Source organism: Sus scrofa, chromosome 9 (genome assembly GCF_054392235.1).
Source record: "Sus scrofa isolate SSC_HxYL_T2T_F1_AM1 chromosome 9, Sscrofa_HxYL_maternal_Yorkshire_Landrace_v2.0, whole genome shotgun sequence".
Lineage (NCBI taxonomy): Eukaryota > Metazoa > Chordata > Mammalia > Artiodactyla > Suidae > Sus > Sus scrofa.
In genome coordinates, this window is record NC_139391.1 from 80,295,803 (window position 1) to 80,310,368 (window position 14,566).

At 40.3% G+C, this 14,566-nt stretch overlaps 1 protein-coding gene across 7 annotated transcripts in view; it reads left to right on the forward strand.

Annotated features, from left to right (window-relative positions):
- Positions 1-14,566, forward strand: part of DYNC1I1 (dynein cytoplasmic 1 intermediate chain 1) — a 345,751-nt gene that overhangs the window by 202,690 nt on the left and 128,495 nt on the right. For all 7 annotated transcript variants that reach the window (XM_021102404.2, XM_021102408.2, XM_021102406.2 and 4 more), the window contains one exon: positions 10,548-10,637. In XM_021102404.2, the coding sequence (XP_020958063.1) occupies positions 10,548-10,637 (90 nt within the window). The remainder of the gene's footprint in view (positions 1-10,547; positions 10,638-14,566) is intronic.

The window sequence follows — 14,566 nt, forward strand, 5'->3', positions numbered from 1 at the left end:
GTTGGATCCAGGCCTTGGAAGACTTGAAGACTCGGCCAAAGAGTCCAGCTTTTATTCTGCATGTCATGGGAACTATCAAAGGCTTTCACTAGGAAATTTATATGAACAGAGTTCTGTTTTAAGAGGATTGATCTGACAATGTTGTTTGTAGCAATCATAGGCTTAGAAAGCAGTTGGAGGTAAGGACTCAGATAGGAGACCCTGACCCTACGTAAAAGCCAACAGTGGCCTTTACCAAACAGAAGAAAGTAGAAAATGGAGAGGAGAGGAAGTTGTGGAAATGAAGGGGTACAAAGAGGTAGCATTCACAAGACAGGATCCTATTAACACGAAGAATCCTTGAGAGAACATGAACTAATGGGATGACTTCCAGGTTGAGTGATGGATGTGATGACTGCTCTGACATTAATAGTCAGCGTTGACAACTTAAAGATGGAAGGTACCATTTTCTTCTTATGAACAGTTTCTTTACTAGCACAATAATGTTCTAAATGGTTTCCACTGATTTTTCTCTGTTTTTTGCTAGTCAACATAACACAATAACCATTTTAGTACCTGGAGGCCTTGGCTTTACTTTTTTCTGGAATGTATGTACAGTTGCTGCTGCAAGTTAGGTATGATGACATCTCAGTCTCTGTGACCCCAGATTTCTTTTGCACAGGCCATGCTCCCACTAAGAGGAAGTACAGATTCGCACATTTGGAAGAACTGATAGAGCAAACAAAGAGTAGGGCTTGAGATTGTCCAAAATGAAAAGTAGGGAGGCAGCCAAAGGAATTTATGTCTAGAAAAGAAAGCTAGAAGTCCCTTCTCCCTTTCTAAGAAGCCAAGAATTGCATTTTCAAGTGTTTTGAATTCTTGCCCAGAATGTGCGTGTGTGTGTGTGTGTGTGTGTGTGTGTGTGGTCCTCTATGCAAATAAAGCTGCCAGGAATAGACATAGAGCCTCTGCCCTGTGCAAGTCAAGGAGGCCCTATTCACAGAGAGTACAATGCAAGTGCTCTTTCTAGAGTTAGGCAGTGGATGGTTCTGCTTCCAAGAATGCAAAACAGAGGACTGATTTGAGGTGTAGCTTGGCTGTTTCAAAAGCTCTCTCCCTCCCAAGTCCTGTAGGAACTGCAGTTTGCCATGAGAGATTAATTTACTGGGTTTACTATTCTCTAAGCCATGAGTATGCATTCATTTTCATCCAGTTGACCTCTTCTGTGACTGAAGGCTCCATGACTTCCTGAGAAAGCTTAGGAGATGAGAGTCAAAAATATTTTAAAAATGAAGAGAAGAAAGATTGGCATCGAATTTGGCTGATTTCATGCACGTGTGAGGCAAAGACTGCTCTGCTCTGAGCAGTGCTGGAGAATTAAATTGGAGTCAGCTAGCTATAGGCCTTAAAGTCAGAGGTAATCTGGGAAGTAGGGAGTCACTGATGGTTCTTAAGGAGGGAAATGATGGGAATAGTGATCAATCAAATCTTCCCATTCCCAAACATCAAGCGCCAGCATTTCCCACGGGCTCCTGCCTGGACATCTCGGAGAAGGGTGTTCCCACCCCACCCCAGCCCCTTCTCTGTCCTTTCATGCAGGCTGACTAATCCGTGTTGCCTCAATTCAACACATATTTACTGCAAACATATTATATATCAGCACAGTTACACGTTTCAGAAACAGATGCTAAAGAGTACTGTTCTCTGGCTTCCTCTCTCATTTTGAATATTTTCTTTCATTTCCTCCCCTTTGCGATGCCTTGGGTGACATTCCATCAGGAAGTAAACTTTCCAAGTACTGTCATGTTAGAGCCTTAGGAGAGAACTGATGTGGCCGAGAGTGTTAACAGGAGTGCTCTGTACGATGAGAAATGTATGTTTTCTTTACCCTGGCCAGATTTTTCTAGACCAGAAAGTGAAGGTTTTTTAAACATTAGCGTGTAGTATATTTAACAAAGTGCTTACTGAAAATCCCACAAAATATGTCTTTGCTGCATATTTTGAAAGCGCAGAGGCGCTCACCTTGGTTTGTGTAAGCATTCAGCAGTGCATGTTATACTTTATTTTGGCCGCCGTGATCCGTATCGGGAGGGTGGCTCTCTTTGGACTCCTGGCAAAGCTGGCAAACTTTACACGAAACCAGTCCAAGGATAGGGTGACTTGAGTGAGTTCTGAACGAGAGCCCTCACTGTCTGCTGTACAAATACATGTCTACATTCACAGTCCAATTCATCACGCCTCCTGGCAGCTGAACCATCCCAGGCCAAGTTCTCATCATCTGCTGCTTGGATTATGTCTACAGCTTACCTACTAGCTGTCTCCCTCATTCTGGGCTTTCCCACTCCCCTCTGGCCTCCATATTCTTAAACAAAATCAGACCTTGTCTCTTATATTTTAAAAAAGCCTCCAGTTTCTCTGCAAGGCTGGCTGGCAGCAATAGTTTTCATCAAGAGTCAGGCCACCCCTTAGAGAGATAAATCAGAATGTGTATAAAGGGCTGGCTGGGAAGGAGATAAGTGAGGTTTCAAAAGCCATATTTTGCATCTCTAGTGCCTTGAATTCCTTTTGAAATTTTAAATAATATTTATGGATTGAATGAAATGTGTGTTTATTAAAAAGGGGGGGTATAGATCTCCAGAAAGAGTCCAAATGCATTCTGTCATTCAAATTCCTGCATGGTGTGGTTCATGCTACCTTCCTGGAACAACCACCTGCCTTGATATTGCTATTGTCTGTACTTGATATTGATGATACTAACAAGAGCAGGTCTTTGAAGCACTTTTCGTCTGGCTGTGGAGATAGATGCAAAACCTAATTTCAGGTGGTCTGGATGTGCTGTCTTAGAGGGATGTACAAGGAGGAGATGGAACAAGGAACAGGATCAACATATCTGCTGGGGAGGTGATCGGACCCTGGAGCTGCATCATAAAGGGTTAGAAATAATCATTCCAGGACATTGGAGGGAAGACCAAGGCAAGCAGAATGTGTAATGCCTTTGAGGCATATTCCTCCTGGGGTTGGGGTGCTGCACTTTGTCTGGAATGCACACCGAGGTAGAAGAGACAAGGAGTTATGGGGTTTTATACTAAAATTTAGAAGGAAGTATAGAAGAATTGGGGGTGGAGAAAGGATGCATAGGCATTTTTTTAAATTAAAAAATGAAGCTATTTGAAATATCGAGCAAGACTGGTGATGGTAAGAGGACCAGTCCAAAAGCTATTGTAATACTCCATGCAAGAGATGGTAAAGTCCTGAATGGGGCAGGGGGGCAGCAGCAGGGGGCAATGCAGAAAAGACAGAGGTGTATTTGAGACAGATTTTGGAGGAGGAACTGAAAGCACTTAGAGACCCCTTCTTCTAGGCTCTGATGCAAAAGAGGAATGTGAGGTGGTACTGTGATCTCCAGCTATGAACCCATGTGAAAGGGGTACCATCAGGTAGGAGGAAGAATGCAGCCCAAGGAGCAGATCTCAGCAGAAGGTGGGAGTTCAGCTTGGGACATGTGAAGGGCCTGGGGGCCGTTCATGCTGGAATGTGCAGTACAGAATCTGGAGGGGTATCTCGGCAGGAATATATCAACTTGGGGGTGATGAGGGACAACAAGGGTAGTTGTTATCCAAAGTGGCATTTGTATGAGAAAAGATGGGGCCAAAGACAGAGCTGCAAAGAATATCCTCATTAAAGTGAATTATTTATATGTATGTATATATGTTTAGGGCACCACCTGGGGCATGTGGAAATCCCCAGGCCAGGGGTTGAATCAGAGCTGTACCTGCCTGCTGCAGCCACAGCCAGAGCAACTTGGGATCCGAGCCGCATCAGCGACCTACACCACAGCTCATGGCAACACAGGATCCTTAACCCACTGAGTGAGGCCAGGGATTGAACCCACATCCTCATGGACACTATGTCGGATTCTTAAGCTGCTGAGCCAGAATAGGAACTCCAAGTGAATTATTTTTAAACCAATTCCAACTCTTATTTATTTTATTATTATTATTTTTTTTGGTCTTTTTAGGGCCGCACCCACGGCATATGCAGGTTCCCAGGCTAGGGGTCAAAATGGAGCTGCAGCTGCCAGCCTATACCACAGCCACAGCAAAGTGGGATCTGAGCCTCGTCTGTGACCTGCACCACAGCTCATGGCAATGCCAGATCCTTAACCCCCTGAGTGAGGCCAGGGATCAAACCTGCATCCTCATGGATACTAATCAGATTCTTTTCCACTGAGCCATCATGGGAACTCTAAGACCAAATTTTAATTTAGAGGTGAACTCTTTGTGTTTCTCTAGAAAAAATGTAAATATGTTATGAAAAGAATCACTATCTGAAATAGCCATACAAAAAATTACATAAAAGTGGCTGGGGTAGTTATTCTTAAGTTGAAAGCAGTACACATAGAACACAAGAAACAAACAAAAAAAGAGCTTTTGTATTTCTCCAAGTCTGTTCACCAACAATGGCACAGTAGTAAGTTTGATTTAGAATTGGTTCTCTGTTCTCGCCATCCCTTTTATCTTCTGGAAGCTAGTGTTCTATTCACTTCCAAGCCATAGATTGTTTTATCAATTCCAGCATTCATGGGTTTTCATATTAGAATTGATGATGTGTTACAATTTAATTAGCAGGAATTGTTTTTCTTAGTGGTACATAAAGTAATTGTGCATCTTACAGTCGTTGGCTTGTTCGATTCCAAGTCATATGGTGATTGCTTTGTGTTTCCCACTTTGGGCAGCAGCATAATGCCCTTTGGTGTCAAGAACGATGGAGTGAAATGGCCCCCTCTGCTCCCCGCTGTCCTTCTCCCCCTGATTGGACTCAGTGGTACTCCATTAGGCGGCAGATGAAGGGGCCGCAGCCCCCTCCTGAAAAGGCTGGAGTAAGGCAGTGAGGGCTTGGACTTTCTTATCCCAGGGTTTTGCAGGCCCTGAGAGAGCCAGGGAAAGTGAGAACCCATTGACCTCGTACAACATAAGATCTTCTCTTCACAGAGGCCCACCCCATGCAGCTCAGGGTCCTAGTTGTAAGCAGTAGGCACCACCCCATGAATGCCCAGGGTCCTGGTTGCAAGCAGCAGGCACCAAGTCCAGTGGGATTTATTGGAAAGAAACCTATTGCTTGGAGTTTCAACAGGAAGCAGAAAGAACAGGCTTAGAAAAGGGTGAGATGAAGGGAACTCAGACTGTGGTTATCTGGAGCATCCTGGAGCAGGAAGTTGGACACTACTGCATGTTGCCCCACATTAACGCTCACTGTCCCCTTGGCTGTGCCTCCTGGCAACAAAGACGAAGCCCCAGTTTAGGCTCATTCAGCCTGACTACCTGGATCTTGCCTGTGTTCTAGTCACAGGAAATGGAGAACAGGAAAATGTCTCCCTAAGGCTTCAGGAGAACAAAGTTGAGTCCAGGATGTCACCAGTACAACAGGCAGAAAGGGTCTTGATATGGTATTGCCAAACAGTGGCCAATGGTCCCCTGCACTCCCTTCCAAAGTCTCAAATCTTTGAGACCATCAGAGCACTCAGCTATCCAGGGACTGTGACACATTCAAACTGATAACATTGGCTTCATTCTGAACTACCAGCTGGTAGAGGAAATTCACCTTTCCAGGGCTCATATAAAGGGGCAGTCCCTGTGCTAAGTGTGTTACATGCAATTGCTGCCAAATATGGAATTTGTCATGTTTTTAGACCATGAGAAAATCCTATGGAAGGAGGACAGTGCTTTACCAAAATCTTCCAACTAGAGAGAAAGAAGGCAGCAACTGCAGTGCTAAATAAAATAATATGTAGGAGTTCCTGCTATGGTGCAGCGGGTTAAGAATTCCCCTGCAGCGGCTTGGGTTGCTGCAGAGGCTCGGGTTTGATCCCCGACCTGGCACTGTGGGTTAAGGGATCAGGTGTTGCTGTAGCTGTGGGCGTTGGTCAGAGCTGCAGCTCAGATTCGATTCCTGGTCTGGGAACTTCTATAGGCCCTGGGTGCAGCCATAAAAATATAATAACAATGTCTAAAAGATGCCATTGTTTGAAATTAGCCCAGGTAATTAACTTCCGCCAGTAGTTTAATTTCTCCCATGTACCTGGTACAGGAAACCATACATGGGTGGTAATTTCCCCCCCCCCCCCAATCTTGGAGGAAATGTAACCAGGTATGAACTAGTAGCTGAACTCATATATCAGTAGTCCATTGCAGTTCTACATAAATCCTTTTCTTTAAAGTTATTTAACTGTTTTGAAAATGGTTTCAACAGAAGTAATTCCAATTGCACCAGAAAGGAAACCAGAGTTTTAAAGAAAAATATACTCTCTTTGCTGAGCAAGGCAAGCATATCAGTATGCAAAGAAACAAACCACTCTCTTGTGTTTTATTTTCCTAACAGATCCACTGAAGCACTTATTTCATGTATTTAAAAGGCTGATAGACAAAGAATTCGGTGGTCACTAAAAATTAAGAACAATAACTGGTTCATAACCATTTAAAAATAGTAGGTAGTGTTTTTGTAATTTGTTTCTCTTTTATTCACAATAGCTCATTATGGGACTTTGCACACATTATAAACACAATAAACATTTGTTGGGGTTTTAAAAACTCATTGAAAACATATTCTCTAGGGAAATATTTTCTATTTAAAGAACTAGATAACCTGCTATTTTCCTACCTACTTCTTGAATAAACGAACACACTTCTGTCACAAATGTAGCCCTTTTTACAGCCAGGATCTTCTAGAATAATATATTTCCAAAAAACTCCAAGTGGCTCTTTCTTTTGTGATGTTGCTTTTTGATTGTTCCAGGAATTAATGTTTAAAACAGAAATCCTCATCTTTGGGAATGTGGGAACTTGATACTATTTAAAGCTGACTAGTTCAAAGTCATTTAGTGAAACTGATTTCTTTTTAAGAACTAAAAAGTGTGAGTGGACAAACTAGATGGCTTCAATAAAAGCACAGTTGTTTTCCAGAGTCAATGGACTGACAGTAAATTAGTTTAGACCTTGACCTATTCAACCCTTACAGTCTATGGAATGAGATGGAAGAATCCATTTGTTACTAGTTTTACTTCTCCGAGATCTTCACAGGGCTAACTTCTTAACTCCGTGAGGTTTTAGCTCAGGTATTGCCTCAGAGTAGCCTTTCTTGACCACTCTATTTAAAATTTCAACTCTTCTTCCCCTTATCAGCACACCTACTCCCCCTTTCTGACCTTTTCTATCCCCACCCCACTTATCTGACACAGTATAGATTTTGTTTATTTGTTTGCATTTTCCCTCTCCTAACTCATGAAAGCTCCATGACATTAGCACAGACTTTTTTTTTTTCTCTCTCTTGTTCCTTGTCCTATGCCTGGCACCTGGCACATAGTAAATGCTTGATAAATATTTGCTGACACACAAGCTAAGGCAACATTTGTTTGAAGGTTTCTCTTTGGGAGTACTTGCAACTTTCATGGTGGTCAAAGCGATTTCACATCAATAATTTTGTTTATTCTTACAATTTGTGTTTTAAGAAAAGGTTACTGTCCCAATTCAACCAATGAGGAAAAGGGCTTCAGAGAGTTTCTATGAACTGTGTGAAATCAGCGGCTAGCAAGTGGCAGACTTCAGCCTTGAACTTGGATCAGTTACTTCCCTTGAAATGCAGCTCCCACCCAGGGTGTGCTATCTGTCTGGCTGAGGGATACAGCAGTGCTTTGTAGTAAGTGTTGCTGGTCAGGTCTCAGGGAAGTGGATTCCAAAAAGCAAAGAAGAACAGAATGTGGCTGGAGAATATATATTCTTGATGAATAAAGCAACCATCATGTGTAGCTCTCAAGGATGTGAAACTTGACTTCTCAGCTGAGTACTACATGGGCTGACCTCTTGGAAGGGGAAGAGGGATCCATGGGATGTCCATATCAGAGACACACGACAGACCCCTATTGACACTGCAGCTGGGCATTGCACCTGCTGTGTTTTATTTCTATCTCATGGCAGCTGTGGATAGGAGGCCATGTGCGTAATGGTTAAAGATGAGAGACCCCCAAACAGACAGAACCAGAGAGAACCTGACTCAATGTGGTTGGGAGTTTCTTTGGGGGAAATTGCTCTGTCTCCTCATCTATAAAATTAGGTTGATAGTACCAAATTGTGATAAATGAATTACATGATACAAGTAAAGTGTTCGTCATTGCTTTGTTATTATTGCGCATCTTCTTATCTCTTCTACTTGATTTTAAGATCATAAATGGTAAAGCATATCTTCAGCTTTATTACTTGGCTAGGGCTGCCATAACTGTGTCCCATACACTGGGCAGTTGAAACAAGAGAAACTGAATGCCCCACAGTTCTGGAAGCTATAACTCCCAAGGTCATGGTGTTGAAAGGGTTGGTTCCTTCTGAGGTCAGTGAAGAAGAATCTGTTCTATGTCTCTGGTGGTTTATTGGCAAGCTTTGGCATTTCTTGGCTTATAGAGCTTCCCCCGATCTTCACCTTCATTTTCACATGGTGTCCTCTCTGTGGGTGATTCAGTGTCTAAATCTCCCCTTTTTTTGTAAAGATGTTCGTCCCGTTGGATTAGGTGCTCACCCTACTCCAGTATGACCTCATCTTATCGAATTATATCTGCAGTGACGCTGTTTCCAAATGCATTCACTTTCTGAGGTGCTGGGGTTGGGACTTCAGTATATAAACTTGGGATTTGGGCCACAGTTCACCCCTCAACCTGGGTCTTATCTCCTCTGTATTTGTTGTATTTACTTATATTCAGGGAATGGCTGCTGAATCTATTAGACTCAAGTGCATGTCTCTAGAAGATTCAAAAGTGAAACTACTTCCCAGCAGATGAGTGGCCTTTAAAAAATTGCCTCTCCATCCAAGATTTACCAGCTAGAAACTTCCCTCCAGCTAGTGCCTCCATGGGCTTTGTGGTAGGTTTTTGGATCAGGAAGATACATCATTTTGAGGTGAATGTGTTGTGCAGCACCTTCTAAGCTGGTTTTTAATGGAAGAATAAAATAGCAGTAATATCTTTATATATAGATAAAGACTTAGATGTGCTGTTTATAATTTAACCTAGTAAATATTCATCTACAAATCTGGGTTACTTCATTTACTTTTCAAAATTTTAATATTTTTATCGCATAGGTATGAGTTAATAGGTTAGTAATAAATGTGTTAGTGTGTTAATAATAAATGACAGTTTTCCTCAAAAGTGTCTTACATTCTTTCTGATATGTATATACTGTGGTTATAAAGTAATGAAGCTAGTCTCACAATTTACACTCATGGATAAAGATTCTTGTATTTCCATGAAAATTCACATTATAGTTTTTCAGTATCTAAATTGCAACACTATATTTTACACATCCATGCTTTTAAAATTGATATTCCTTCCACACATCACTTCCTTGATATAATCAGAACTTTTGGAGTTGCTTTTCAGGCTATCCATACTTATTTGGGCATTTAAGTATGCATATATAATGCTTCCTAAGTGGTTAGAGTTGAAATTTTGACTGGCTATAAATCTCAGTGTTTATTGTGATGGAAATGGGCCTCTCCGTAGGGCCTTGGAGCTTATAGAAGGTCTATAAATATTTGTTGAATGAAGAATATGTTAGAGAATTATGAGGGGGGTGGTGGAAGAAGTGAAGCCATTTCTTTTAAGATCCATTTGAGCCAATGAAATCATTGACCTCTAATGAGTATAATCCTTAAGAGTGAAGGTACTATATTTAAAAGCCATGAAGCAAGTTTTCACTTTTCATATTGTTTTATTCTTATAAGTTGGATTTTCTTGTGACACCTTGTCTTGCCCTCCATCCTCTGCACTGTGCCTGATGATTTCAAGCTCTCTGCAGTGAAAGGCACCCCCGACCCTAGAAAAGCTGGAGGGGTTGGGAGGAGAGAGTGGGCTCACATCTGCATAGGGCAGGAAGGGCACTCTAACATCTGGCGGTGATGGCCAACTGGGTCCATTTGTTAGCGCTCGTTAAATTCACATTAATGCACGAACTGCTCTGAATGTGTAAATGCCATTTCAGGTTGGTGGCTTTCTCCCAGGCCAATGGCAATGACTTTGGGGTCCCTACCCCTGGTTGTTTACTTGCCAGTGGCATTTGACCTGGGGTCAGACCTGTATTTAACCCCTTCCTTTAGGTCAGAACCAAATTAATTTGGTAAGAATTCAATTGGAAATGAGGCGTCTGCACAGCAGGTGTCCCCTGTGGAGAGTGAGCCCCAGGTGGAAACATTTTGAGATCTGTTCCTGGCCCATCTCTGAAGAAGCTTCAGGGGTCAGAGAGGCAATTCCAAGACATCCCATGTGGCAAGGCCTGGAGATGGATGTAGCAGGTGCTGATTCAGGGCGGTTTTCTCAGCAGCTTGAGGGGGACTTTCAAAGAGGCCCCTGTTGCAGATAATGTATTCATATATTCATGAACACATATCTTGGGCATTCATTGCAGACTGATTTACTTAGAAGTTGCCCTAAATGATTGGAACTTTACCCTTTGCCCCTACCTCCCACCATCAACCAGAGACTTTGATTTAAAGGAAAGAAAATAATGCATTTTTCTCTTTCTTTTTTCTAGAGGATGAGGAAGATGAGGAAATGGTGGAACCTAAAGTTGGCCAGGATTCAGAACTGGAAAATCAAGACAAAAAACAGGAGGTGAAGGAAGGTATGGTAAAGTAAAAATTAAATCTACACTGCCTGTGTGGAGGGTTTTCTGTGATTGTTTAATACATTACATTTAGCAACATAAATTATAATCTCCAAAGCAAGAGTCTTTTATATTTTTTAATTGATAGAAGCAAAGAAAATGCAAACCATCCACAATTCCAGCAAGAAGTCTAGTCATGCGTCCAGTAGAATTATTATTAGATAGTAAAAAATGAGATACTTTTTATCAACTGTCCTGTTGTCTAGTTTGCTCCATCATGTCATTCCCATGATAACAGTAAAGGAAAGGAGCAGATAAATCTTCTAATTTATTTTGTCAGTAAATCCTGAAGTCTACTCGTGTGATCTACAGAGAAACGTTAACAGTGGTCATCACTATTAACTGTACTGTTAAAAGTTTTCCTCCACATCTCTGCCCATATCAGAAGGGGCAGCCTTTACATGTTCCTGTGATAACAACAGCTAGCATTTACTAGTTGGCCCTTCCTTAACATTCCAGAGATACTATCTAACCCTCACAACATCCTTTTGAAGAAGAAATTACTATTTGCCCTATTTTATGGAAAACTAGGAAAAGAGAAGTTTAGAAACATACCCATGGGAGTTCCCCCTATGGCATTGTGGGTTAAGAATCTGACCACAGCCACTGAGGAGATGTATGTAGCTTTGATCCCTGGCCCAGTGCAGTGGGTTAAAGGCCCAGCATTGCCATATGGCTTAGGTTGTAGCTGCAGCATAGGTTGCAACTGTAGCTCAGATTCAGTCCCTGGCCTGGGGGCTTCCATATGCCACCAGTGTGGCCATAAAATTGAAAAAACATACCCATGAATACATAAAGTAATAAGTACCTGAGCCAGGATTTGTAGCTTACTCCTAAGACTGTACACTGCACTATGACACCATCCTCCTGTAATAGTGCTGCATTTCAAAAAACAGGAAAGCAAGAAAGAAATAAAAAGGAGGGGGGAAGGCAAAAAAAATTACTATAGGTGATGTTTCTCTAAAAATCTAATTTTGTATCCCTTTGAGATTTTCAGCCCACGGAGAAAAAGAGAATTTTGAGATTGTTATTCTTACTGAGAAATGGAGAACCCATGAAAACGGAGCGTAGATTAGACAGATTCTTCTGTATTTCCTACTAAGCATCCTGTGTATAGAGCTGCATAGCTCTAATTAGAAACTTACTTATTTTTTTAAAAAAAAACTCTTTAATTTTATTTATTTTTTTGTTTTTGCTTCTTTGTTTGATTTGGCCATGCCTGTGGCATCCGGAGGTTCTCGGATCAGGGATTGAGCCCATGCCACAGCAGTGACAATACCAGATCCTTAACCTCTAGGCCACCAGGGAACTCCTCATTTGATTTTTAAGTTTTACATTTGCCTGTGGCTCTGGCACAGTGCCAGGCACATGGTTATCCCTTGGGATTTTGTAGGAGTGGGTATGTACTGGTTGCAGGGACCCAATGCAGCCTGCTCTGGCCTTAAGTGCAGTTGACTACTTAGGGTAGTTCTAGGGTCCAGCTAAGGGCCGCCTGGAGTTTCAGCATCTTTAACAATGAAACCCACAGAAGGTATAAGAGTTATTTTTTCTGGGAGATTCTAACAGGATTTGATCCAAGCGATTCCACATTTAAACTTCTATTAAAAAAAAAAACCATTTTTTTTAAAGCTGTCATTAACATGGGTGTAGCAAGAGACAAAATGAGTCAAGATTTACAAAAATGCCCTCTTTTTTTTTTTTTTTTTTTTTTTCAACAAAATATCCTTAAGGTGTACTGTGTGATAAGGAACCAGGGTGTATCTAATGTGTCTTGGCACGGATTTTTTGCCAATCTCGAAATTGTCCTCTCTGGCAAAGCACTGTAACCTCTTTCTTAAGTTCTCAGCAAAAAATGCCCACCAGTTTTAACTGTTACTCATGCTTCATGGAATTGATTAAAGTCCTGTTAAAAGTCCGAAAGAAGTTTGAAAGTACATTTCCTGTTACTGCTGTGCTGGGCATCTTAGTCTATATTAATGGCTTTTCTGCAAATTAGCACATAATGGGTTAAAAGCATGTTTATGTTGGCATCAAACTCTCTCTGGCTTTTTCTTTTTTTTTAAGCAAGACAGTATTTTGCAAACTTTTCAAAGAATCTCTAGCAGATACAATCGTGGCGCCATTCACACGGCTGCATGGTAGTCAGGGCTGTGTCAGCACTTCCATATGAACTCTGAGTTTCAGGGATTTATTACTTAGCCATAAACATTTGCTCTGGGCTGAAACTTGACATACACGGTTTCAAACCAGGGAACACATTTTTGAGAAATCTGGCCATTTTTGGAGTTTGAAAAAAAAAAAGTGGTGAGGGGGAGATGGGAAAAAAAATCAGTGTTCACTAGCTTTTGATATTTTTGCCCGTGTGATATCAAAATGCATTATATAGAAAAGAAATATGGGTTTGGATTTATTACTCTTTTCACTCTTTTTTTCATGACAGAGAAGCGAAAAGCAGCAGATACATTTTAAATCAAATTTTAGGAAATTTCTATGTGTGAGTGTCCTAGTATTTTCCTGTGTAGAGATTTAAAACAACAGAATCAGAAATCTAACTCTTGTAAATGCACATTAACTCATAATCGTCACATTAACTTCAGAGGAGGACATCACTTTTTATTACTTTGGTTTAGTTTTCTTATTCTTGTTTATGAGCTATTTTCACTGTAAAATTCCACTAAGAGCCACTGTGCCTGTTTAATATGATTTAATATTTGTTATGTGGGTTTACTTACTTTTTTATCTTTTAGATATATTCTTGAAAAATATCTAGAAGATGTAATTTTTTATATTGAAATTTAAAGCTACCTCATTGAAACAAGGAAAGACATTTTTAAAGTGGATATTTTAAAAATTACTTTGGACCTAAAAATGAGATTGTAAAATACTCAATATAAATTGTGAATTTCATTGCATATTTTACGTTTTTACAGAGGGAAAAAAAATCCAAGAACTCTAGAAATTGAAAGGTATAATATATAGTAGATAGAGTAGATCAAAAAGAAACTGGAAAAGTAGACATTCAGATCAATAAGAAAACTCAAGAAAGTATAGCAAATAGCATAGAATCAACATGAGAAACACAAAGGAAGTATTTTTTATACAAAACCAAGAGAAATTAATATTTCTACAATAAAAAAAGTAAGAAGTAGCCGCTACAGTAAAATTCATACTGGATTTTAATTTTTCAGGTTGAGAATTCATAGGCTGAGGCAGTTTTCTAAACTTTTGAATTCCATGACTCTTGTACATTGTTTTCATACTTGTTATTCAAGTGAAATATAACTGTTCAGGTAAATTTTGGTAAGTTTGAAAACTGTCTTGTCATTTGAATCATATATAAGTCACATCCATGTGTTCTCCTTTTCATGAGGAATCTTTGTTTCTTTAAAAAAGCTCACTTTAAATGAATAGAATATTACTAGCTCTTGGCAGAATTACTCCATGTTGCAAAAACAAACAACAAAATCTGCTATAATAGCACTTTCTGCTTAACTTGTAATAAAAATCACAGATTATCATTGCCCTTGTTTTGCTCTGGTATGCCTTGGCTGTATGTTCATTCCTACATCTTACGTGGTAAACATGTTGAAGATAATTCTTTAAGTTTCAGGGAGAAAGAAAAGCTAATGAAACAAATTCCAGGGAGAATGGGGTCTATCCTGGAGTAGAACAATTCTGATTTTAATTGTTTATGCCTGTATTTTAAACTTTGTGAATTATATTAATCAACTAATTATCTTTTGTGTAATATGATGTCTGGAGAGGTTTTATCTCTGAATACAGGTTTTGGTTGTGGTTCCTGGATACTACATTATGTTTTCATTACATTGTAATAACACATCAATTTAAAGATTTTTAAAATATAGGAGGTTTGGGGTTTTATCAAA